This window comes from Callospermophilus lateralis, chromosome 2 (genome assembly GCF_048772815.1).
Source record: "Callospermophilus lateralis isolate mCalLat2 chromosome 2, mCalLat2.hap1, whole genome shotgun sequence".
Lineage (NCBI taxonomy): Eukaryota > Metazoa > Chordata > Mammalia > Rodentia > Sciuridae > Callospermophilus > Callospermophilus lateralis.
Genome location: NC_135306.1, coordinates 152,703,820 through 152,726,504, shown reverse-complemented (window position 1 = coordinate 152,726,504; position 22,685 = coordinate 152,703,820). Strand labels below are relative to the sequence as shown.

Sequence of the window (22,685 nt, the reverse complement as noted above, 5' to 3'; positions counted from 1 at the left end):
AGAAATAATTTCAGAATTATTTTATATTTATGTAATATAAATAATGTATATTTATATAACATAAAATCTTATACATGCATGTATGATTTTATATTTTAAAAAGATAACAACCAACTATAGATGATTGGGTTCCTCAAATTATTTTCTGTAAAATCACTTGCTTCTTGTGTATTTCTGGTTTGTATCTGCTTAATAACAGGTAAAAATATAAAAATAATCTCAGCAATTTAATGAGGTCCTCAGCAACTTAGTGAGAACCTGTCTCAAAATTAAAAAAAAAAAAATAAAATAGGTTGGGGATGTAGCTCAGTGATAGACCAACCCTGAGTTGTATCCCTAGTACTATATGCAAATGTGTGTGTGTGTGTGTGTGTGTGTGTGTGTGTGTATGCACACGTATGTATTTAGAATAAGTCAATCCTTAACACTTTTTATATGAATTGGGGAACAAATTAATATATTTTAATGCTTTATTGTCTAAACAGAACTCACATATGATATTATTTCTCTTTCAAAGAACCATTTTCAAGAAGTTGTTCTCTGATGGCTAAATACTCATATTTATTTTTTGTCTCCAGGTGAGCTTAGATAAGGTTTTATTGTTGGGTAGCTGACCCTGACTGATGCCCTAATCTGGGAAGAAAGGGTGGATCTTGCCTCTCCCCAGGTTGTTACTCAGTTCTTTCTCAGGGACCCACACATTCACCAATTCTGTCATAATCATTAGTTTATATATCTGTCTCTCTTACTTGTATTTTGTTTCCACACAAAAATGGCATAATGAATATCTTGGTGTAGTTCCAGTACTGTTATAGTACATATGAAATGGTATCTGGCTGGAAGTCTTATGCAACTTTTCCCCCAACTCGTTTTGAGAAACAGTCTTAATAATCAAAGAGCCTTTGATGATTATGAAAATATTACAAGCAATATGAACATCTGAAGTGACAGAAAATGTAGCCTGCTTGGGCTCAAACACACAAACAAAAAGAATCAGTCGGTAGAAACAAAGAATAAATCTAACAGAATCATGCTGTGTGTGTGTGTATGTGTGTGTGTGTGTATTTCACAGGGAATTCCACCATTGTGTATTTACAAAAATCAGCCATCAAAAATAAATACATAGACACATAAAAGGAAGATCACTAAAGCAGAGGAAGGAGAATGGGAGACAGGATGGGAGGGAAAAGGGGAGACAGGGACTAAGATGGAGTAAATCAAATTCCAGACATGTATGACTTTCTCAGAATAAGCTCAAGCATTATGTATCATTAAAACTCTCTAATAAAAAGAAATCAGTGAGTAACTGAATTTTAAGTCATGAAGCTGCCCTAAAAAAATGTTCTGTTAAACCCCCCAACACACATACATTTTCATGAGTGAAATGAAAAACATTGTTTATACTCCTTTTAGTGTTTGCCCCAAACTCAGAATTTCAAATCTGTGCCAGACAGGAATTTCTTAAGTGATAACATGTCAATTAATCTTGTTTCTGCATCTGAAGACTGAACAGGTCCATAGTCTGGTTCTCTGCATTCTCATATAGGTTTCATACATTTCCAGTTCAGCTTACAGTAACATTTCTTTGGAAATTTACTACAACAACTCTAAAAATTGAGTAACAAGAGAGACTATAGAATATAAGATAAAAACAGAAACTAGGCTAAAGCTCAATACGATGGTGACATTTATTACACGGGGTAAGATTGTGTGGTTCACTCACCAACTTAATAGACAGAGGAAGGAAAGAGAATCAAGGCATTATAACACACCATATAAGACCTGACAACATATAATAAAGCAATATCAGAAAATAATGCAATATAGATTGATTGGTCAAAAAACACTAGTAGGAAAAAATGGCAGCCTAAAGTTTCCTATGTGTGGGCATGACATGGTGTCACACACAAAGATAAATTAAAATAAATTAAGAGCTGAGGTAACTTTAAAATTTATTTAAATACAAGTAAAACTATCATCTCTGGATGGAATTTTTTTCTAAGAAAACAAGAATGGAAAAATGAAAAGGAAAAGCATGTTTTTATTAACAAGTGATTAGTTATATGAATAATATTTAAATAGTAAATTAGAAATAATAGGATATACCCAGGGTTTGCCAGGTGTCAGCCTATTGGCCTATATGTTTACCTCTATCAGCAACATTAACTTTGCAAGAGCACAGAGTGATAGGTTTATTGATTACTCCTATTCTGTAGATTAGGAAGTTAAAACTTAAAAAAATCAACAACTTTTCCAAGGAAATAAAGGTCAAATGCGTTCAGAGATTGAATGCTAATGCAGATAGTATGATTCTTAAACCTATAATTTCAGTTACTACACTAAATTTAGTTACTTTGTTTCCTTCTAAGTTTAATAGTTCATATAACTAGTACTCTAAGAACATAATCAGTGGTATGATCAAATATATATTTATTAGGATATATGTCAAGAGTAACTGAAATGTTAAATAATAGGACTTCATAACCAAAACCATGATATAAATATTATATGCTGTCATTCACCTATGCAAGACAACACTAACAACTAAGTGGTATATACTAGGCAGTGTATCAGGTCTTAAGGATCAAATGAAGCATAAGACATAGGCTTGCTATGAAGCAGTTCACAGTTTGGTAGTGGGGAGAACAAGTAAACAAATATTAATACTCACTGACTAAGATCTGGTAAACTTAAATACACATAAAAGAACAACAAATTGCCTATTCTGGTAGAGATTCGAAGAAAAGCTAATACAAAGTACTATGACTTAACAGAGAATAATATCGTACAAACAAGAGACACATAAGCATACATTATTGTGTTAATCTGTAAATATATATGTGTATATTTCTGTGCACTCATGTTGACTTGCTTAAAAAAAGATTAGGTCATATATAAAATGTCATTAGTGGGATTATGAATAATCTTTAATAATTTTCTGTATTTCTCAATATATTCACAATTTTAATCTAAATTTTATATGACATTCATAATCAGAAAAAGGTTCCAAATATATTCAAATAGACTAAGCAAATGAGAGCAAGAGAAAAAGAGTGTGTGTGTGTGTGTGTGTGTGTGTGTGTGTGTTTGAGAGAGAGAGAGAGAGAGAAGGGATTAAAGAAAGATGTACAAAGAGTGCATCTGTGAGGAGACAGTGCTCTCTAGAAGGAATTGAAAAGAAATTGAAAGGAGTGTGCAAGATTTTCTTAAAGTGTTTAATCACAAATTTCTGTATGTGTGCTTTTGCACACACATGCAACTTTTATTTTTACCAACTCAAAGAAAACCTTCATTGCTCCCTTGGAATGTGAAAAAAATATATATAGTTGGATGCAAATATAAAATTATTGTCATTTATTTCTGGTCTGAGAATTAATATTTTAAAACAGATAAATTGTTCCATTGGATTTAAATGACTTTATTGTGCTTTTTATGTGCACACCCAGGAGACACTGTCATTTTGTTAAATGTCTGAAGAACATATACACAATTAAATGGGTTTTGAATTGTGGTATTTATGAAACTCTGATAAGCTTAAGGAAACACTATTCTGTTCTCCCAGGCCTATATTCCAAATGGAATTGCCTCAGTCACCAAATCCATTTCTCTCTTCAATCTCATCTTCTTCTAAGGCCCCTCATATTGGGGCGCCTTGAACTCTTGAACTGGAACAGCTGAAATATGGCCTGGCGGATCATCCTGGTCTTCAGGCTGTAAATGACCGGGTTCAGTACAGGTGGTAAGAGTAGGTAAATATTGGCCAAAATACTACAGATAACCCTTGGGGTAGAATTAAAGAGACGGTGTGCTAAAGACAGGGTGATCATTGGCACATAGAAAACAGTAACAGCACAGATGTGACAGACACAAGTGCTGAGAGCTTTTTGTTGCTTCCTGGGGGTCACAATGGTCAGAACAGTACGGAGGATCAGGACATAGGAGAAAAGGATGAACAGCAAGTCTGTGCCATTCAGGAATAGCTGAAGAAACATGCCCCAAAAGTTGCTGATCCAGGGATTGGAATGTGTGTATTTGATCATGTCTGGGTGGTAGCAAAACGGGTGGGAAAGCTCCTGGCCTCCACGGAAAGACACATTACTCAAGGCTAGACCACAGGGAAACATGAAAATTATTTGTCGTATGAAGATGATTAGTCCGATCACCAAGCTCATCATGTCTGTGAGGACAATAGCATACTGCAGTGGGTTACAGATAGCCATGAAGCGGTCGAAGGCCATGGCTACCAGCACCGAGGACTCCAGAAAGGAAAAGGTGTGCACTAAATACATTTGAATGAGGCAAGCTTTTAAACTGATTTCCCGGGCATAAAACCAGAGAACCCCAAGCACCGTGGGAAGGGTCGTGATGGTCAGACACAGATCAACAGCTGCGAGCATGGAGAGGAAATAGTACATGGGCTTATGGAGACTCCGCTCGGTAATGATGACAAACAAGATCATGCTGTTTCCCAAGAGGGCAACGGTATAGAGACAGCAGACAGGAATGGAGATCCAGACGTCAGCATGTTCCAGTCCAGGGAACGCAGTGAGCAGGAAGCTGGAGGAGGAGGACGTGGTATTATTGAAAATGAACATGCTGAGTTGAGGGCACACCCTGGAAAGAAAGACAATAAAGATAATATTTGCCATTTAATCCTTTTTTATAATTCTAACTTTTTCATAAACACTTCCCCGATTACACAATTGTATCTCTTTATTCAACACTCCCAATCTAATCCCTGTGTCTATCAGATCAGATCCTTCTACAGTGTTTTGGATTGTTCTTTTAGAACCTGGCCATATTTTCCTGTCTCCAGATTATAACCATTTCCAGATTATATCCATCAGTCTTCCTAGTTTCATTCTCACCTTATTTCCTAGATTAGCCTGACTTGAAATAAAATATTTTTATAGACAGGTAAAACACAGGCATATATAATAAGAAATATAACCTGGGGGGGTCTTTATATTAAGTCTCCAAGCTATATAAGTCACTAAAAAAATAATAGAGAAGTACACAAGCACCACTCTGGGCACCTGTGGGGCGTACTCCACAATGTCTTTGTTAGAAACTAGTCCTGGATGATGTATCCAGAGGTATCCTTGGACCTGGTATCCTTGTACCACACTCTCCTCATACTCTCCCATTAGAAATATACTTTTAGTATTAGGGCTTTGTTATTTTATTTCCTGAATGAAAGTAATTCTAATAACTCTGTCTTTTACCATCTCACATATTTTTGAGCCTGAGATTCACTGTGTTCTCTATTTCTGTCTCTCTATATGGCTTTCCAGGTCTACCAACACAACTAGGTTCTATTTTTTCCTCTATCTTACACCTCAGGGTTTTTGTTTCTACTCCTTCTCATGAATATCTACCAGGGGAATTTGAACCCACTTACTTGACTGTCCTAATGAATCCTGTCCAGATTTCCAAACATTATTCTGGAATATACAACTTCAGATATCCTTATTTAGTCTTAGCAAGTAAGCCTAGACAAAATATCCTGCCACATCAGTTTGTACCTCAGTTCTGCTATTGTGTTCAAGTCATGACAGGAATTTAATGAACCACTGTGGAGACCATGCCTTGCTTCATTAACTTCAATGTGATGGGGCCATGAATGTTGGCACCTTTTTATGTTATTGGGAGGATACAGGAACAAATCCTGCATTCCTCCTTCTTTGTTTTTCTCCTCTTGTTGATTAAAACAATCTTGTTAATTCGAATGCTTTTTCTATTGATGAAATTTTTTGAGTGCCTTGCATGTCCATGTTGGAATGGACTTGAGATTATTTACAAGCAAGATGAAATGTATGGAAGGCTCTCATGAGCATGCCATAAATGACTTTGGAAAAAATGTACATGAGATGGAAGAAGGAATAAAGGAGACCCGTCAGGGACAGGCAGGTTTAGTTGACATCATAAGTTGGAATAATAAGTAGTTGAATGGATGAGAAAATCCCTAGAAAGACAGATACAAGAGAACCCAGAAATGGTGTCCTAAGGAGGCAGAAGTATAGAATTTATACTTAAGATGACCATTCAGAAATTATTTAACAACCATTGGTCAAAAGAATAACAATTCCTGATTTTTGTTTTTATTTAGGCCAAGTAGTCATCTTTAAACAGCTGACTGGGAGTGATGTATCTGGCCTAGTTATTGAATGGACATGGTCAGTTCTAAGTGACCTCATCTTCCAGTAGCTAGATTTATGCCCTGCTGACAGTAAATATAAGAAATTTTCTAATTCCAGAGCATCATATAAGGATAAATATGAGCAATGTTAATTTGTATACCTCCTCCAGCCTACTGATGATGATAATAGAAATACTCACTTCTTAACAGGAAAAAATATTTTATGATGTTATATTTAAGTATTATTGTATTATAGTTGTCTGTGATTTGACTGGAAAAGATCACTAAGAATCAGGAAAAATCAATGCCAAATGAGATACAGATTACAAACATGCAGAATCAAATCAAACACTCATTATTTTAATTGTCAAATTGTAGTGAAAGCTAGGGAGACAGGAATGACTAAAGAACAGTTTCCACATTCAAAATTCACTCAACCTAGTGAGAATAAATGAGGCAAGAAGCCAAGGCAAACCTTAATTAAGAACTTCTACTACATGGAGAAATAGAATAGCCATTCCTACCCAAAGGAAGATAGGAAAACAAAAGATAGCCGAGATTTCTGTGTCATTATTTCTCTTTTTGGCTACTAAGCACAGACATTAAGAGTATATCTCTTTCTTTATGGTAAACATCCAGGAATCCCTCTACAATTCATAACATATTGAATCTCCTCCAACAGTATTTTACATATACTTTTATAAGATCTAAATTTTTATTTCTGGATCACATTTCTTTCTCCAACCAGAATGTCATCTCTTTGGGAACAAAAAAAATATGAGTTGTTCATCTTTATATTTTCTGAGACAAGCACAATGACTGGCAATTAATAAAAACTCAATCAATTTTATATTAGATGTATTGACAGATGTTTAAATGACAGAAGTAGATAAAGAATGGATTAGAGAAATATAGACTGGATCTGGAAGTTTTGAGGGAAGAATGATCCATGGGGAAATAATCTCTCTAGACACCCTGAAGATCATCTAGTTAATTGGGAGAAAGATGGTAAATTAAGAGAAAATGAAAATAATTAAGATTTTTTTATACATACTATCCATTTTGGTAACCTCTTTTTGTGTACTTTCAAAATATCTAGGAAAATTTTTAAATGAGTTTTTTTCCTGTTTTGAAGAAAGGGAAATAGAGCATGCTAATTAATGTATCCAAAGTAAATAGATATAAATTCAATATGAGATTTACTAACTCTAAAGTTCATTATATCTTACCAAACTTCAGACCAAAAGAGATGTCAGCCTTATATGACAATCCAGATAGTTGGATGCTATATTTTCTTCTTTTAAAAAACATATTATTTTTATATAGCTCTATAATTCAAAGGAAGGATAGAGATGAGCATAAGAACCTCTGTCCTCATGGCTCTCTAAAGAATATTTGTGGAGTACAAGTGTGTTTGGAAATGTGTGTAAATGTCTGCATATGCTTGTATTGTGTGTCTTCATGTCTTGGGTGTATGTAGAGGAGAATTCTAGAGTGGAAGAGTAATCAAGGGACAAATTTCCTATAAAGCAGATACCAATTAACTTTTGGTGTTTGAATAGTATCTCATGTCATAAAGGACCAAAAAAAAAAAAAAAAAAAAAGGCCCCGGATAATGAGAGGTGGGTAGGAAAAGAGAAGGTGACAGAGTCTCACTTTGCTGCTGGAGAACTTGTGTCCTATGGATGGACTTGTGTAGGCAGAAGGAGAAGCACCGTGTTCATGTTAAGCTCATACACTCAGGAGCTGCCTGTAGGACACAGTTCATTAAGGTTTTCCCTGCATTGCTCACTAACCAGGAAAATGGATTAATGTTTTCTCTCTTCAGGTGCAAGTGTCCATCTGACTGGTTAGGTAGAAAATAGCACCTGCCCATACATAAAGAAAAGGCTAAGCAAAATTATCTGAAAAAGACCCACCCAATTCTGTGCCTTCATGATATATAACTCAACACCCCTGTTTTAAGGCATTCTCTTCATTTACCAACTTCTATCTTCTATTCATTCATCAACACTAGCTTTTATTCCTTCCACAATCCAAAACTTTCCCTGACAAATCCAGAATGTGATAAACTGAAAATTCCCCTCTGCTTCTAATCTTTGTCCATCTTAATGCTTGGACATTTACTTTGATTCTTAATAATGAAGCAGAGTGAATATTGATAATTTTTATGTCAAGGTATCTCTTCTTTCTGCCTAGAGTGTGAGCTTCTTTATAGTTTGAGCATACACTCTTTCTATATCTCCATGTTAGTTATTAAAGCAAGATCTCAAACAAAGCAGTTTCAATTAACAAAATTAGCTGCTAAAAAATTGTAGCCACAAGCAGAGAGTTCTGGGTCCTAACTTCTTATCTCTTTGCCCCTTCTTTTCCTTTCTGTCCTCAATCTCCATATCTCAATCTCATCCCTAATTCGTTATACCATTACTAGTATCTCTTCACTTGCCTTATTCATAACTCCCATCTACACATTGCTTTTTCTTCCTCCTCCTCTTTTACTATTCCTCATTTTAAAATTCTTTTCCATTTAAATCTTTCTTGCACTCTCCTTACCTGGTCACATCAGTGGGAAGAACCACCAGCTTCTCTTCAGCCCCACCATAGAGCAGAGAATAAGCCAGATCCCATGGTGGGCTCTTTATAGGCAATGACCCAGTAGAGTCACCAGGCAACAGAAAGTAAAGTTGATTACTTAAATTTGCTGCTTGGAGCAAGAGTGATGGGACCCATAAGAATATGCTCCTCTACAGCAGCTCAGAAACAGCTTCAAACCCTGCTCCTAGGCCCAAGGCAAACCCCATCTATCAGGGCCTAGGAGAAAGTTCTGGCCCCAGGGACTGAAAATAATAGGAGTCTGTAAAAACAGCCTGCCTGTGTCAGATAACTACACCTATTCCTCTTCCCCCAGCCTCAGGCTACAGAGTCTCAGTCAGAAAGGCTCTCTGAATGTCAGAGCTGGATTAGGATAAGACAGTAAGAATAATTCTTCTGTTCTCTCTTTCCAATATGTGTTTTTCCTAACAGGTCTCATTATCTGTCTAATCATTTCTATTCCCCCCCCGACAGGAACCCCTCTTATGAAGTCATCCTGAGTCACATTTGCAGGCAACCTACCTTGCAAGCAAAAGTAATCTAACATTGGAAAATAATGTTTTATATATAACTTTATCTATGTTATATATAACTATATATGTGTGTATATGTATGTGTGTGTATATGTGTATATACACATACACACACAACACTCCCCCCACACCATCTCTCTATCCCTCTCTCTTTCTCCCTCTCTCTCTCTCTCTCTCTCTCTCTATATATATATATATATATATATATATATATATATATATATATATTAACTTTGCCCAGCTAAAAATTAACAAACTACAGAGTCTATGCTTAAGACCATGTCTACCTTATTTCAAAGCAATTGATCTTAAAAAATATGCTACACTACACTGGTTTGTAAATATTTCCATGCATATATTCAGGAAAAATGGTTTCATATTATCCTCAATCAACCCATCCTATAGATTGCTTGATTCCTAAGTACATCTGAATTAAGTTTCATGTGAACCAGAACCAACTCTGTAACAGGGAATAACGTAATAATCCTGGTAATATCTAATTTCTATGGCTTTTTATACCCCTTGAAACATTTTTGCATCCATATTCTCACTGAATCTGTGCCAAGCACCCTAATAAAAAGTGCTAATTACAATCAGTATTTAGAAAAAGTAACTAACTCCATAAATTACATATCAAATAATGCTCAGAATGATAGGTAAATAATACCCTTTCCTCTGGTCTCATCAGCAAATTTGAGTGACTGAAAATTTCAGAAGAAACATGAAGTTTGGATGAGGACAGAGAGAAACATTAAATCAACATTAATAAAGCAGTTTTCGTTGATTTTTCCATTCAAGAAAATACATTATGATCCCACCATATGGTCTGAACCACATTAAGCACTTGGAATACAATGAAGTAGAAAGGTTCATATTCATATGAATTATTTAGAATAGCAGGGAGGAAACACATCTGTTAGGTTATCATACTACAGTGCAAGAAACTGTAACCCACCCACAAAAAAAAATAAATAAAAAAGACAAAAGTGTGGTGGCATACTCCTATAAATCCATCTACTCAGGAGACCAAGACAGGAGGATTCCAAGTTCTAGGTCAGCCTCAGCAAGTTAATGAAACCTGTCTCAAAAATAAAAATAAATAAGTAAAAAGAACTGGGAATGTAGCTAATTGGTAAAACACCCCTCAGTTCAATGTCCAGTACTACAATCAGAGAAATTCAGAATAGCTGTACACATGGAAATGAGGTTGAAATTATCCAAAGTATGTATGGAATTCCATATTTTCCCAGCTCACTTGATACACCATGCTTTCATCCTTTGTATATGACATTTCTAACTTTCCTCTCCTGCTTCCAACACCTTAGAAGTATACATTTGTTTTATAAGATATATAAATAAATACAGGCACAAGAAAATAAACACCCTGTGTTCAGCACTGAACACTAGAATGATTATAATAGAGCCAGAATGGTCTGGAATTTTGTCTTGAAAAAGTTATTAACAATGATATAAAACAGAAAAATATTTAGCAATAAATATAAATAATCTTCCAGTATATGCAACAGCATGGATTCAATTTAAGTACATCATGCTAAGAAACCAGACACAGAAGATTTCATACTAGCAAATTCCATTTGTATGACACTCTGAAAATAAGAAGAATTACAGGAATAGAGAATGATTCAATGTTTGCCAAGGGGTTGTGTACGCATAGAGGAGTCACCCACAAAGGGGAAATGTGAGGAAATTTGGAGATGTGATAAAATTCTTTGGCTATTTTGTTCTCAGTGGTGGTTACATGACTCTATGCCTTTGTCAAAACTTACAGGTGCATATAACAAAAATCTGTTAATTTTATTATATATTAATAACTTTTAAATTATTATATAACATTTTGTTATTAAAAAGTATCATTTTTATTTATTCTGATTTGTTATACATGATGTCAGAAAGCAATTCATTTTATATTGTACACATAGAGCACAATTTTTTAAGACATTGATAGTACACAGAATATTTTCACACCATTCTTGTCTTATATATGTACTTAGGGTAATGATATCTAACTCATTCCACCATCATTCCTGCCCCCTTACCACCTCCTTCCCGCTGCCTCCCCATTGCCCTATCTAAAGTTTCTCCATTCTTCCCATGCTCCCCCCCCACACCCTGATCTCCATTATGCATCTGTGTCCTCATATCAAAAAAAATATTTGGCCTTTTTTTGGGGGGGATTGGCTTGCTTCACTTAGCATTATATTCTCGAACTTCATCCATTTACCTGCAAATGCCATGATTTTATTCTCTTTTAATGCTGAGTAATGTTCCATTGTGTATATATACCAAAGTTTCCTTCTCCATTCATCTACTGAAGGGCATGTAGGTTGGTTCCATAAGTTAGCTATTGTGAATTGTGCTGCTATAAACATTGATGTGGCTGTGTCCCTGTAGCATGCTATTTTTTTAAGTCCTTTGGGTATAAACTGAGGAGTGGGATAGCTGGGTCAGATGGTGGTTCCATTTCCAGTTTTCCAATCTCCATACTGACTTCCAGATTGGATGTAAAGTATTAATTTAATCAAACTATCTTGCTTTCATCAAAATTATTAGGCAACAACATGACATAATATATTAGATATGTACTACTTAATAAAGTAGCTAGTAGTAACCTTATGGGGCTATTTAAATTTACACTTAAATTAACTAAATTTTAAAAATAATTAAAATTAATTAAAATTTAGTTGTCCATTTGCACCAGCCAAGATTCAAGTGCTCAATAATTATGTGTGCCTAATGATTATTATATTATTATTATAATAGAGTATTTACATTTCTGTAGGAAATTCTATTACGAAGTGTTCATTGGATACTTCTCTGATCTGACTGCAAGAAATAATAGTAGATGTCATTAAGGGCCAATTCTGCTGCCAGAGAATACTTGTACAATTCACCATCAGATATGCTTGGTCATGACACTGTACACAACAGGATGGACCAGAGAGTAGATATTGACCATTGATGTGGCTGTGTTCCTGTAGTATGATATTTTTAAGTCCTTTGGGGATAGCTGGGTCAGATGATGGTTCCATTTCCAGTTTTCCAATGGTGGAATGAGTTAGATAGACATCATTACCTTAAATACATGTATAAGACAAGAATGGTGTGAAAATATTCTGTGTACAATCAGTATCTTGAAAAAATTGTGCTCTATGTGTACAATATGAAACGAATTGCATATCACTGGTGCTAAATTCTTCCCAGAGTAATTAATCAGGATCATACAAATGATAGGCACTGGAAGATTAGTGCTGCACAAATTTAAGAGAGAGATATTGACAGTCTTGTGCTTCTTCCTGGGAAACAATGCCCCATATTGCCCAGAAGTTAGAATGTAAGGGCTCAAAAGGGTCAAGGTATCTAGGACAATAATGAAGATCCCAGGCAACAGACAACAGATGCCATTGACTTGGGTGTCAGTGCAGGCATGCCTCCTGGCATCCTAATGGAGGCAGTATGGGTAGGAGAGACATTAGAAGGAAAAATGGAAGACTTTTCATGAGACAATGCACAAAGACCATAGCTCCCAAATTCTGCAGCAGGATTGCTGCTTCAATCTTGCCAATCATGGCAAGAGTGAAAATGGTAACATAGTTAAAAAGATAGCAGATGACCACATGACAACCAAAGGCATGAACATCAGAACACCTCATTCCACCCACTCACCCTCCTGCAAAACTGATAACATTATGTTAAGTGAAATAAACCATGGATGATGGCACTCATTTGTGGAACCTAAAAAAGTTGATCTCATGGAAGTTGAGAATAGAATGGTGGCTACCACAGCAGGATGGAGGGGAGGATGGGGAAAAGTTAATCAATGAGTACTTAATACAGGATGATAGGGGCAAGAGATTCTGGTGACTATAAATGGCAGTAATTTATTCTACATTTTAAAAACTATAAAAAAGAATTATGAAAGTTTCACCATAAACAATTGAGAAATATTTGAGAAACTAGATATATTTAACCTGATTTAAATATTACACAATGCATACCTCTGTCAAAAAATCATATTAACCCATTATGCACAATGCTTTGTTTTAATGTAACATTTAAATTAAATGATAAAACAATAGTCAGAAAAGATGGATACATAAAATTCTATCATACACTCTAAGTCATAGATTAAAAAAGTGTAATTATTTATATCTGACTTTTTGATATCTACTACCAGAAGATGAAGGTACCTAAGAAGGAAAGTAAATGAGATCAAAAGGGACACAACTCCTTGTGGATGATTTAAGGACTGACTTCACAAAGGCACAAGGTGGAGGAACCAGCTGTTCCTGTAATTTTAAGAACTGTCCTATTAACAAAAAATATCATTACATCAAAATGCATTAAAACAAGTGAAACAATCTATATGTTGTAGATTCAATTTATAACCTGGAAAATCCAACAATTTCAAAGAACTTCATGTTTTTTTGGTTGACAGTGTCTAGACAATCATCCTCTCCAACCAAAAGCAAGAGTGGTCTCCAGCCCTATTTTTTTTTTATTAACTACACATGACAGTACAATGATCTTGACAATTCATATATTTGAATCAAATGGGGTATAATTTCTCATTTTTCTGATTGTACAGGTTGCAGAATCACACTGTCATACAGTCACCAATGTACATATAGCACTAATAATGTCTATTTTATTTTTCTGCCCTTCCTATCCCCACTTCCCCTCCGCTCCCCTCCCATCACTTTTCTCTACCCAATCTAATGTGACACACTTTTTTTTTTCTCCTCACAACATCATACATGTGTTCTGTATAACAATGAGGGTCTCTCCATCTTCCGTGCAATTCCCCTTCTCCCTCCCTTTCCCTCCCACCTCTCTTCCCTATCTAGAGGTAATTTTCTTCTCATGCTCTTCCTCCCTACCCCATTTTGAGTCACCACCCTTATATCAGAGAAGACGTTCGTCATTTGTTTTTTAGGGATTGGCTAACTTCACTTAGCATAATATGCTCTAATGCCATCCATTTCCCTGCAAATGCCATGATCAACAGGGAAAATTTCAACACAATGTCATCATTGAGACTGAGACTAGCTTTAGAGTTAAAAGACCTGTACCAAAATTGGGCTGGGAGAGAGAGAGAGAGAGAGAGAGAGAGAGAGAGAGAGAGAGAATGAGAGAACTAGTATAATCAAAATGAAGAAAATTTGAAAATTTGAGAGGTGTCAACAGCATAAAGGACTGTCTGGCTAATGACAGAAGGATTGAGAGTTCTCAGGGACATGGAATGGCCCAGATGGTACTACATTACGCCCCTCAAGGGATACTTTCCAAAGTAGCTGTAAAATCCTTATTGAATCATGATGTTTTCATATGCCACCAGAGGTTTGAGTAATCTTCATAAGTGCCCTGCATGTTAGTCTCAGTAAAGGACAGAGCCAAAGTAATGCTGACTTGGAGCACAGACCTTTTTCATACCGTCTATACATAGGAAATTCTGGGTAGGATTATTTATGTTTATTACTTTACTAAATTCTCAAGGAAATTCTAGAAAGAGAGATGATCAAAACAGATGAGAATATTCTAGAGTGTTATTCATTGTTGGAAAACTAAGAAATAAAGACAAGGTAAAATATGAGTGTCATTATTAGGAACCAAAGAAGACATTGTGTAGGAGAGGACATAGTGTTTAGAAAAATATGAAATAAAAATTAGATGGAGAAAGAATAAACATAAATTTCATTAGATGATAAAGAAAACAGAGGGCTAAATAGTTAAGAAAATAAATGAGAAAAGTTGGAGAATGGGGATAGGAATGAGGGGGAAAAATGGAGAAGATGGGGAGAATACATTAAGATAAAGAAAAGCAGATCAGCAAATGGTAAAAAGGAAGAAGGAAACAAGAATGAACTATTTGCCTTGAAAGACAGTGCTTCAGCTGGCCCTGCAGACTTAAGAGTTTATGGAAGATTTTTCAAGAGTTTCCCAAGAAAAATAACCAGTGCGGATGAGCCAATGATCATTCCCAACTGAAACCCATTAGAGTTGTTTTGAATGAGGGATCAACAGACCTGAAGAAGCATGGTTCCACCTACCATGTAAAGTATAACAAAGCTCCTTCCTCAAAGTACAGCAAGAAGATTAGAAGCACAAAGCCAGAAGCATAAAGTGCTTGCTTAGATTTGGCTCTGGTTATTTTTTGGAGAGAAGCCTGAATTCTCTTTATAAGAAACAACACAACGTTCCTAAGTGAACTCCACTACTTTTCAAGATTCCTAACATATCGAACAGAAAATAGTTTTTTTGTAATCATGTTTCCCAAACAGCAAATCCTTATCCTACAACAGAGAAACCATGAGCAGAAGGAGTGGGTAAGCTATCTGGTTTTATGGGTCTTCTCCCCTTCTAGACTGAGGTCCCTAGACCAGCTCTTAAGACTTTTTTTTTTTCTCTCTCTTTTATCACAAGTACAAATGTGAGATAAAAGATACTACCGTATCTCTCAAAAATTTCCCACTTAAGCTGTAGTCTGTGGCCTTTTAGAAGAAAAGGTTTTTTCCCCCTAATTAATGATTTCCAGTTATTATGAAAAAGAGCAAGGAGATGTCTTCAGCTTGTCAAGACTCCTTGAAAAAAGAATGACATTCAATTATCCATATTCATTCATTTTTTTTGTTCTCTTATTCAACTCGTAAGCAAATACTCATATAAGCTTTTCATGTGCTCAAAGAGGTGATGAATAAAAAATATTTTCTTCATGTGAATTTAATTTTTAGGGAGAGAGAGAGAGGAAGAAGAAGAAGAGAGAAAGAAAAATTTAATAAATATTTACATAATGTATAATTAACTATTTTCATTTATAAGAAGAAAAAGTCCAGAATGTGAAAGCAGAATACCAAGAAGTCTTAAACTACCATAAATACTTAGAAATAACTTACTTAAGAAGGACAGATAGGCTAGGAAAAGTGAAACATTAGAAAGAGTAGGAGAAAGCAAAAGGAACTGGGGGAAAATTTTGTAGAAAACATATATCAAGCTGGGCATGGTGGCCCACACCCACAATCCTAGCTACTTAGGAAGCTGAGATAGGAGGATCATAAGTTCTAGAATCAGTCTCAGCAACTTATCCACGTCTCATCTCAAAAAATAATAAATAAGTAAATTAAAAAGTACTGGAGGAGAGCAGGAAGGACAGGGGCTGTAGCTCAGTGGTAGAGTACTTGCCTAGCATGTGTGAGAAACTGGGTTCCATTCTCAGCACCACATGTAAATAAAATAAAGGTACATCAACAACTAGTATATATGTGTATATATATATACTGGGAATGTAGCTTAATAGTAAAATTCCCAGTAGCAAAAAAGAAAAAGAGAAAGAAAGAAAGAAAACAACTATCAGGGAGTATCTTAGTGAGATCCAGGAAATTAAAGACTACAAATGTGGCTGCATTGAAGAGACCAAAGCACCAGGTGTGTTGCTGAACACCTGTAATTCCTGGGGCTTGAAAGCTGAGGCAGGAGGATCATGAGTTCAAAGCCAGCCTCAGCAAAAACAAGGTGCTAAGCAACTCAGTGAGACCCTATCTCTAAATAAAAAACAAAATAAGGCTGGGGATGTGGCTCAGTGATTGAGAGTTGAGTTCAATGCCTGGTAACCCCCCACCAAAAAAAAAGAGAGATCAAAGGGAGAGCAAATAGTATAAAGTGGTGCTAGAGAAACAGCTTGGGGCTGAATTATGCTCACCCTGAAGACTAATGTAAATATTTAGGACTCTAAGTACATTGGAAGCCTCTGAAGTAACCTTTGTTGTAATGAATAAATCAGATTTCTAAAACATATTCTACAGAATGAAGAATCTATTGGGAAATGACACTAGTGGATACAGAAAGATCTATTATGGGAATCTGAAAGAAGTATGCTATAACATTAATTAGTTATAAAAATAGGAAGAAGAAATACAGTTTATATGCTTTAGAGACAAGTTTGAAAATTGGCTAAATATTGGTAGGATGAAGGAAGAGTTTCCAAGAATAACTTCCAAACTCCTGATGTGTTAGAAGACTTTCAAAATAAAATGTGTGTGTGTGATACATTCTTGTGTATCTTATATGAGGTTGTGTATGGGTCAGTAAATTTTATTCTGTTTTTTACTATCTTAAAATGAAGTTAGGAAAAATAATGTTTTTGAAATACATGAATTAAATGTGACTATCTGCACATGTAATTCATTACAAATATAGTTCAATAAATGCCTAGGCAATGTGTATGTATCTGTGTATGTGTGTATGTGCTTATGTTCTTTTTTTAAAAAAAAATAAAGTCACAAAGACTTATATGATGTGGATTTGTGTTGGCATTGGTATTCTGTATCGTTGTACGTGTGGTGATGGCATTGAGTTAAGCGGGATTTTGAAGTTACTATTATTTAACTAAATGCTCTGTTATTAAGTCCTTGGATATGGCTGATTCTTTTCTGTCAAACTTTGAGGATTGCCAAAGGAGAAGCAATCCAAATTCTCTCCTGTATGAACCCTGGGTGTTCAGTTTCATCTCAATTTTTCAGAAGAACAAGTTAAATTCAAGAAAATGGAGGCAATTACATGCAACTCTCTTAGGAAGCAAAAATACAAACCAGAAAGTGTCTTGACACTGGTATCTAACCTAATTCTTCCCTCTGTTTTTTTTTTTTTTAATCTGTGTACTCATTTACTTATCTCATATGAGAAAATAATTTCAATTTAGGAGCTGTGAGCTAAGTGGGAGAGTCCAACTTCATCCAGTGCTAAGAGGACCATGATGAACTTGAGCACATCACAGGCCAATCATCATAGTTTCATTCTGACAGGTATCCCAGGGATGCCAGACAAGAACCCATGGATGGCCTTTCCACTGGGATTTCTCTACACTCTAACCCTCTTGGGGAATGGTACCATTCTGGCAGTCATCAAGGTGGACCAGAGTCTCCATGAGCCCATGTACTACTTTCTCTCTCTCTTGGCTCTGACTGATGTTAGTCTCTCCATGTCCACCTTGCCAACTATGCTCAGCATCTTCTGGTTCAATGCCCCTGAGATTTCCTTTGATACATGCATCACGCAGATGTTCTTTATCCATGGTTTTGGAGTAGTAGAATCCGGAGTTCTAGTGTCCATGGCCTTTGACAGATTTGTGGCTATCCGAGACCCACTACACTACACCTCCATCCTCACCCATGGTGTTATTGGAAAGATTGGAATAGCTATCCTCACCCGGGCATTCTGTGTGGTCTTCCCTGTGCCATTCCTTATAAAGCGACTGCCCTTCTGCCATTCCAATGTCTTATCTCATTCATATTGTCTTCACCAAGATGCAATGCGGCTAGCCTGTGCCATCACCCGCGTCAACAGCCTCTATGGCCTCATCATCGTCATTCTCACCCTGGGGCTCGATGCCCTTATCATCCTCTTTTCTTATTCCTGAAGATGGTGCTGAGCATTGCCTCCAGAGCGGAAAGGCTCAAAGCCCTCAACACTTGTCTTTCTCACATCTGTGCTGTGCTCCTCTTCTATGTTCCTCTCATTGGTGTTACCATGATCCACAGGTTTGGGAAACACTTACCACCAGTAGTGCACACACTCATGGCCAATGTCTACCTGCTACTTCCCCCTGTGCTGAACCCCATTGTCTACAGTGTGAGGACCAAGCCGATACGGAGACGGATCATCCACGTGTTCCAGGGGAGAATAAACAGGGCTTAGTGGAACAGAATCACATGTAAGATAAAGAAGTTGACCCTGAAAAAGTTAATAGTTCCATTTTCAGCACTTACACTGCAATCAAATTTTGCACATCTCGTAAAATGTGGGGTTGTTGAGGCTCATGGGAGAAGATACAAAACTAGTCATTGTTATTCTGCATATATTCTGTTTTGGAATGCATGCATTTTGATACGTGGTGTCACAAAATCCCGTTTAATTAAGGAACATAGTAATTTTTATTCTTTGGAACGGAGATGAACATCACTGATATAAAATTATATGTTTATACAGATAACACTTATGTTTATTATTGTAATGTTAAGTAATATTTTCCTATAGTTATCAATAAATAATAATTACATCAAGAAAAATTAAATAAGCCCTATAGTTCTACTGAAAGACTGAGTATATGGAATATTTAATTTTTAGATAGAGAAAAGAGAACTGTCATAGGATCAAGCAACATTTATCTATGTTTCTAGATATTTAAAGGGTGAAGGGTGTCTATGATGAGATTAAATCAGATTCATTTGTGGTTACTTAATACATACCTTTTCTTTTAAGTAATATCACTTCTCTATAGAGTTAACATAGTTCTAGTTTTTATCAAATACTTAGTATACTAATACACGTTCTTTCTTTACTCTCTTGACCCAACATGAATGGCTCAAATTTTGCTGTGTAGTGGATGAACTAGTAAAATTTTTACAGAATAAAACTACTTCTCGGATTTATGTAAGGAATGTTAAAAATTCTCAGCACAAGAAGGAGATTTAAAGATGCAATACACAGGTTTGTGGGTATGAATGGTATGAATATGTCAAATGTAATGTGCTTTTACATTGATGCTAATGCCTGTTTTAAGAATTGTGTTAAAAGTGCTGGCGAGGATGTGGGGAAAAGGGTACACTTGTACATTGCTGGTGGGACTGCAAATTGGTGCGGCCAATTTGGAAAGCAGTATGGAGATTTCTTGGAAAGCTGGGAATGGAACCACCATTTGACCCAGCTATTCCCCTTCTCGGTCTATTCCCTAAAGACCTAAAAAGAGCATACTACAGTGACACTGCTACATCGATGTTCATAGCAGCACAATTCACAATAGCTAGACTGTGGAACCACCCTAGATGCCCTTCAATAGATGAATGGATAAAAAAATGTGGCATTTATACACAATGGAGTATTACTCTGCATTAAAAAATGACAAAATCATGGAATTTGCAGGGAAATGGATGGCATTAGAGCAGATTATGCTAAGTGAAGCTAGCCAATCGCTAAAAAACAAATGCCAAATGTCTTCTTTGATATAAGGAGAGCAAATAAGAACAGAGTAGGGAGGAAGAGCATGAGAAGAAGATTAACATTAAACAGGGATGAGAGGTGGGAGGGAAAGGGAGAGAAAAGGGTAATTGCATGGAAATGGAAGGAGACCCTCATTGTTATACAAAATTACATACAAGAGGAAGTGAGGGAAAAAAAAGAGGAAGTGGGGGGAAAGGGAAAAAAAACAAGGGGGAGAAATGAATTACAGTAGATGGGGTAGAGAGAGAAGATGGGAGGGGAGGGGAGGGGAGGGGGGATAGTAGAGGATAGGAAAGGCAGCAGAATACAACATACACTAGTATGGCAATTTGTAAAACAGTGGATGTGTAACCGATGTGACTCTGTAATCTGTATACGGGGTAAAAATGGGAGTTCATAACCCATTTGAATCAAATGTGTGAAATATGATATGTCAAGAACTATGTAATGTTTTGAACAACCAACAATAAAAATTTTTTAAAAAAGAAAAAAATCAGAAAAAAAGAATACTATTTCTTACATAGAAGCTATCTTATGTCAGAATGCAGTGATTCCTAAATAAATGGTACTCTTTGTGAAATAATAAAAAAAAGAATTGTGTTAAAAAATATGCAACCAGCTTGCAGGGGGATTATTTATTCATTCAACAAGTATGTATTTAACACTAACAAAATGCAGTTATTATGGTAACCTCCAGGTTTATGAGAAAAATACATTCATTTTACACTCAATTTCTAGAATATTTATCTAGAAAATATGGATAAAGACAATTAAAAGGCAAGTAATATTACATTAGAGTATAATATTTAATTTGTTAACACTAATAATTCTTTTGTATATTATCTCAGTAGATTCTCCCAACAAGCTTTGAAAACAGATGTCATGGACATTTTACACAGAGAGGAAATGAGACTCAGATCAATTAAGTAACTCGTTCAAGGTCATGCAGTTTCTTTGTGGAATGGCTAAGTTCAGATTAAGAGTTATTGATCCTGAAGTTTGTAAATTGAGACTTGACCCATGTCTCAGGGTTTCCTATACTTACAAGCAAATTTCACAGAGAAGAAAAAGACTAGTTGTTTTAAGATAAAGATGAGTAAGAAATAAGAAAGTAATCAATATTGCTGAGATCTTAAGAGAGTCATCTTACCAAGATGAAAAAGACAGGAAATATAAGCAAATAAAAAATAAGCCTGAAAGATTGATAAGAAGTTTACATTTTCAATAGAAATTATGTTTCCTTTTTGGTTTGTTAAGAATAAAAATGTACATGTTTGGAGATTAGGAAGTATAATTTTTTGTCAGCCAAGGCCTCGATATTAATGCTGTATAAATAGAGAGCATGTATCTCCAAGAGAACCCATTATAATCCATTAGCCTATAAGGAGAAAGTCATAGAACTTACGTATTTAAGTTTATCTCATTCTTCAAAAATACTTTTTATGTGTTATCATATAGAAAATATGTTAGTATAGTAGTGCCTGTCTATACATTTTGAATAAATAAGTATATAATATACATATGTTAGAAAAGGTCCTCATTGTTTGGCTAAAATAAATTCATAACTATAAACCATAACCATACTGCATTGTAGAGTGCAGAAAGAAGTTAACCAACCATGAAATATATATGCATGGAAAACACACACACACACACACACACACACACTTTTTTCAAACACTGTGATAACAAAGACTAGTGGAAGATATCCTTTCAATACCCTTATTCTCTGATGGGGTTGTGAGGTTCAAGATCAAATGCTACATGCTTTCTACAAGTGTTCCACAGACATAACTCCCTGTCCTCACTGTGCAGTCCTCCTCTGGCCCCTACAGTCTGACTTGTATCTTCATTGCTACATGAAACTATGTTTCACAGCTCAGGTCTCTTTCTAATTAACAAATCCATTTTTTTTTCTGAATTCATCTTCAACTTGATCATTTTGGCTAAATTTCAAATATTGAAAATTCTCTGTTTTTGATCTTTTTGCTAATTTTGCTAATTTTCACAGCACCTTTCCATGTCTTCTACCTCCTGTTTCCTTGCCTGCCTCCACTGCTTCCCCTCGTACAAGGTGCCAATATTTCTCAATGTGTCACTTGTTATCTAAGTAAATCCACTCTTCCAAAATGTTATTCATTTTAATGTCCTTAAGATATAACCATAAGAATCAATCTCTTTATTTCCCCTCTTCATTTAAAAATTTAACTTAAATGCATTTAACTGATACATAAAATCATGAATATTATACTTATTGGTGGAAGACCAGTTGATGTCTTGATATGAGCATACATTGCACACTGTTTAAATCAGGTTAATCATTTTTCTCTTCAAACATTTATCATTTCTTTATGGTGAAAACATTCAAAGTACTTATTCTATTTATTGAAATTAACACATTGATCTTCCAC

The 22,685-nt window shown here is 35.5% G+C and overlaps 2 protein-coding genes across 2 annotated transcripts; one reads left to right on the top strand and one right to left on the bottom strand.

The window, feature by feature from the left end:
• Nucleotides 1-3,617: 3,617 nt before the first annotated feature.
• Nucleotides 3,618-4,595, bottom strand: Or51t1 (olfactory receptor family 51 subfamily T member 1). The gene has a single exon (XM_076842207.2). The coding sequence runs from the start codon at nt 4,593-4,595 to the stop codon at nt 3,618-3,620; it is 978 nt and encodes a 325-aa protein (XP_076698322.1).
• Nucleotides 4,596-18,028: 13,433 nt separating this feature from the next.
• Nucleotides 18,029-18,972, top strand: LOC143391352 (olfactory receptor 51H1-like). The gene is given in 2 exon segments (XM_076844049.2): nt 18,029-18,686; nt 18,689-18,972. Coding segments are annotated over 2 exon segments (942 nt in total).
• Nucleotides 18,973-22,685: the final 3,713 nt, after the last annotated feature.

What these genes read in the sequence shown, in the direction of transcription:
- Or51t1 (XM_076842207.2), bottom strand. Translation starts at nt 4,595, where the DNA reads ATGTTCATTTTCAATAATACCACGTCCTCCTCCTCCAGCTTCCTGCTC.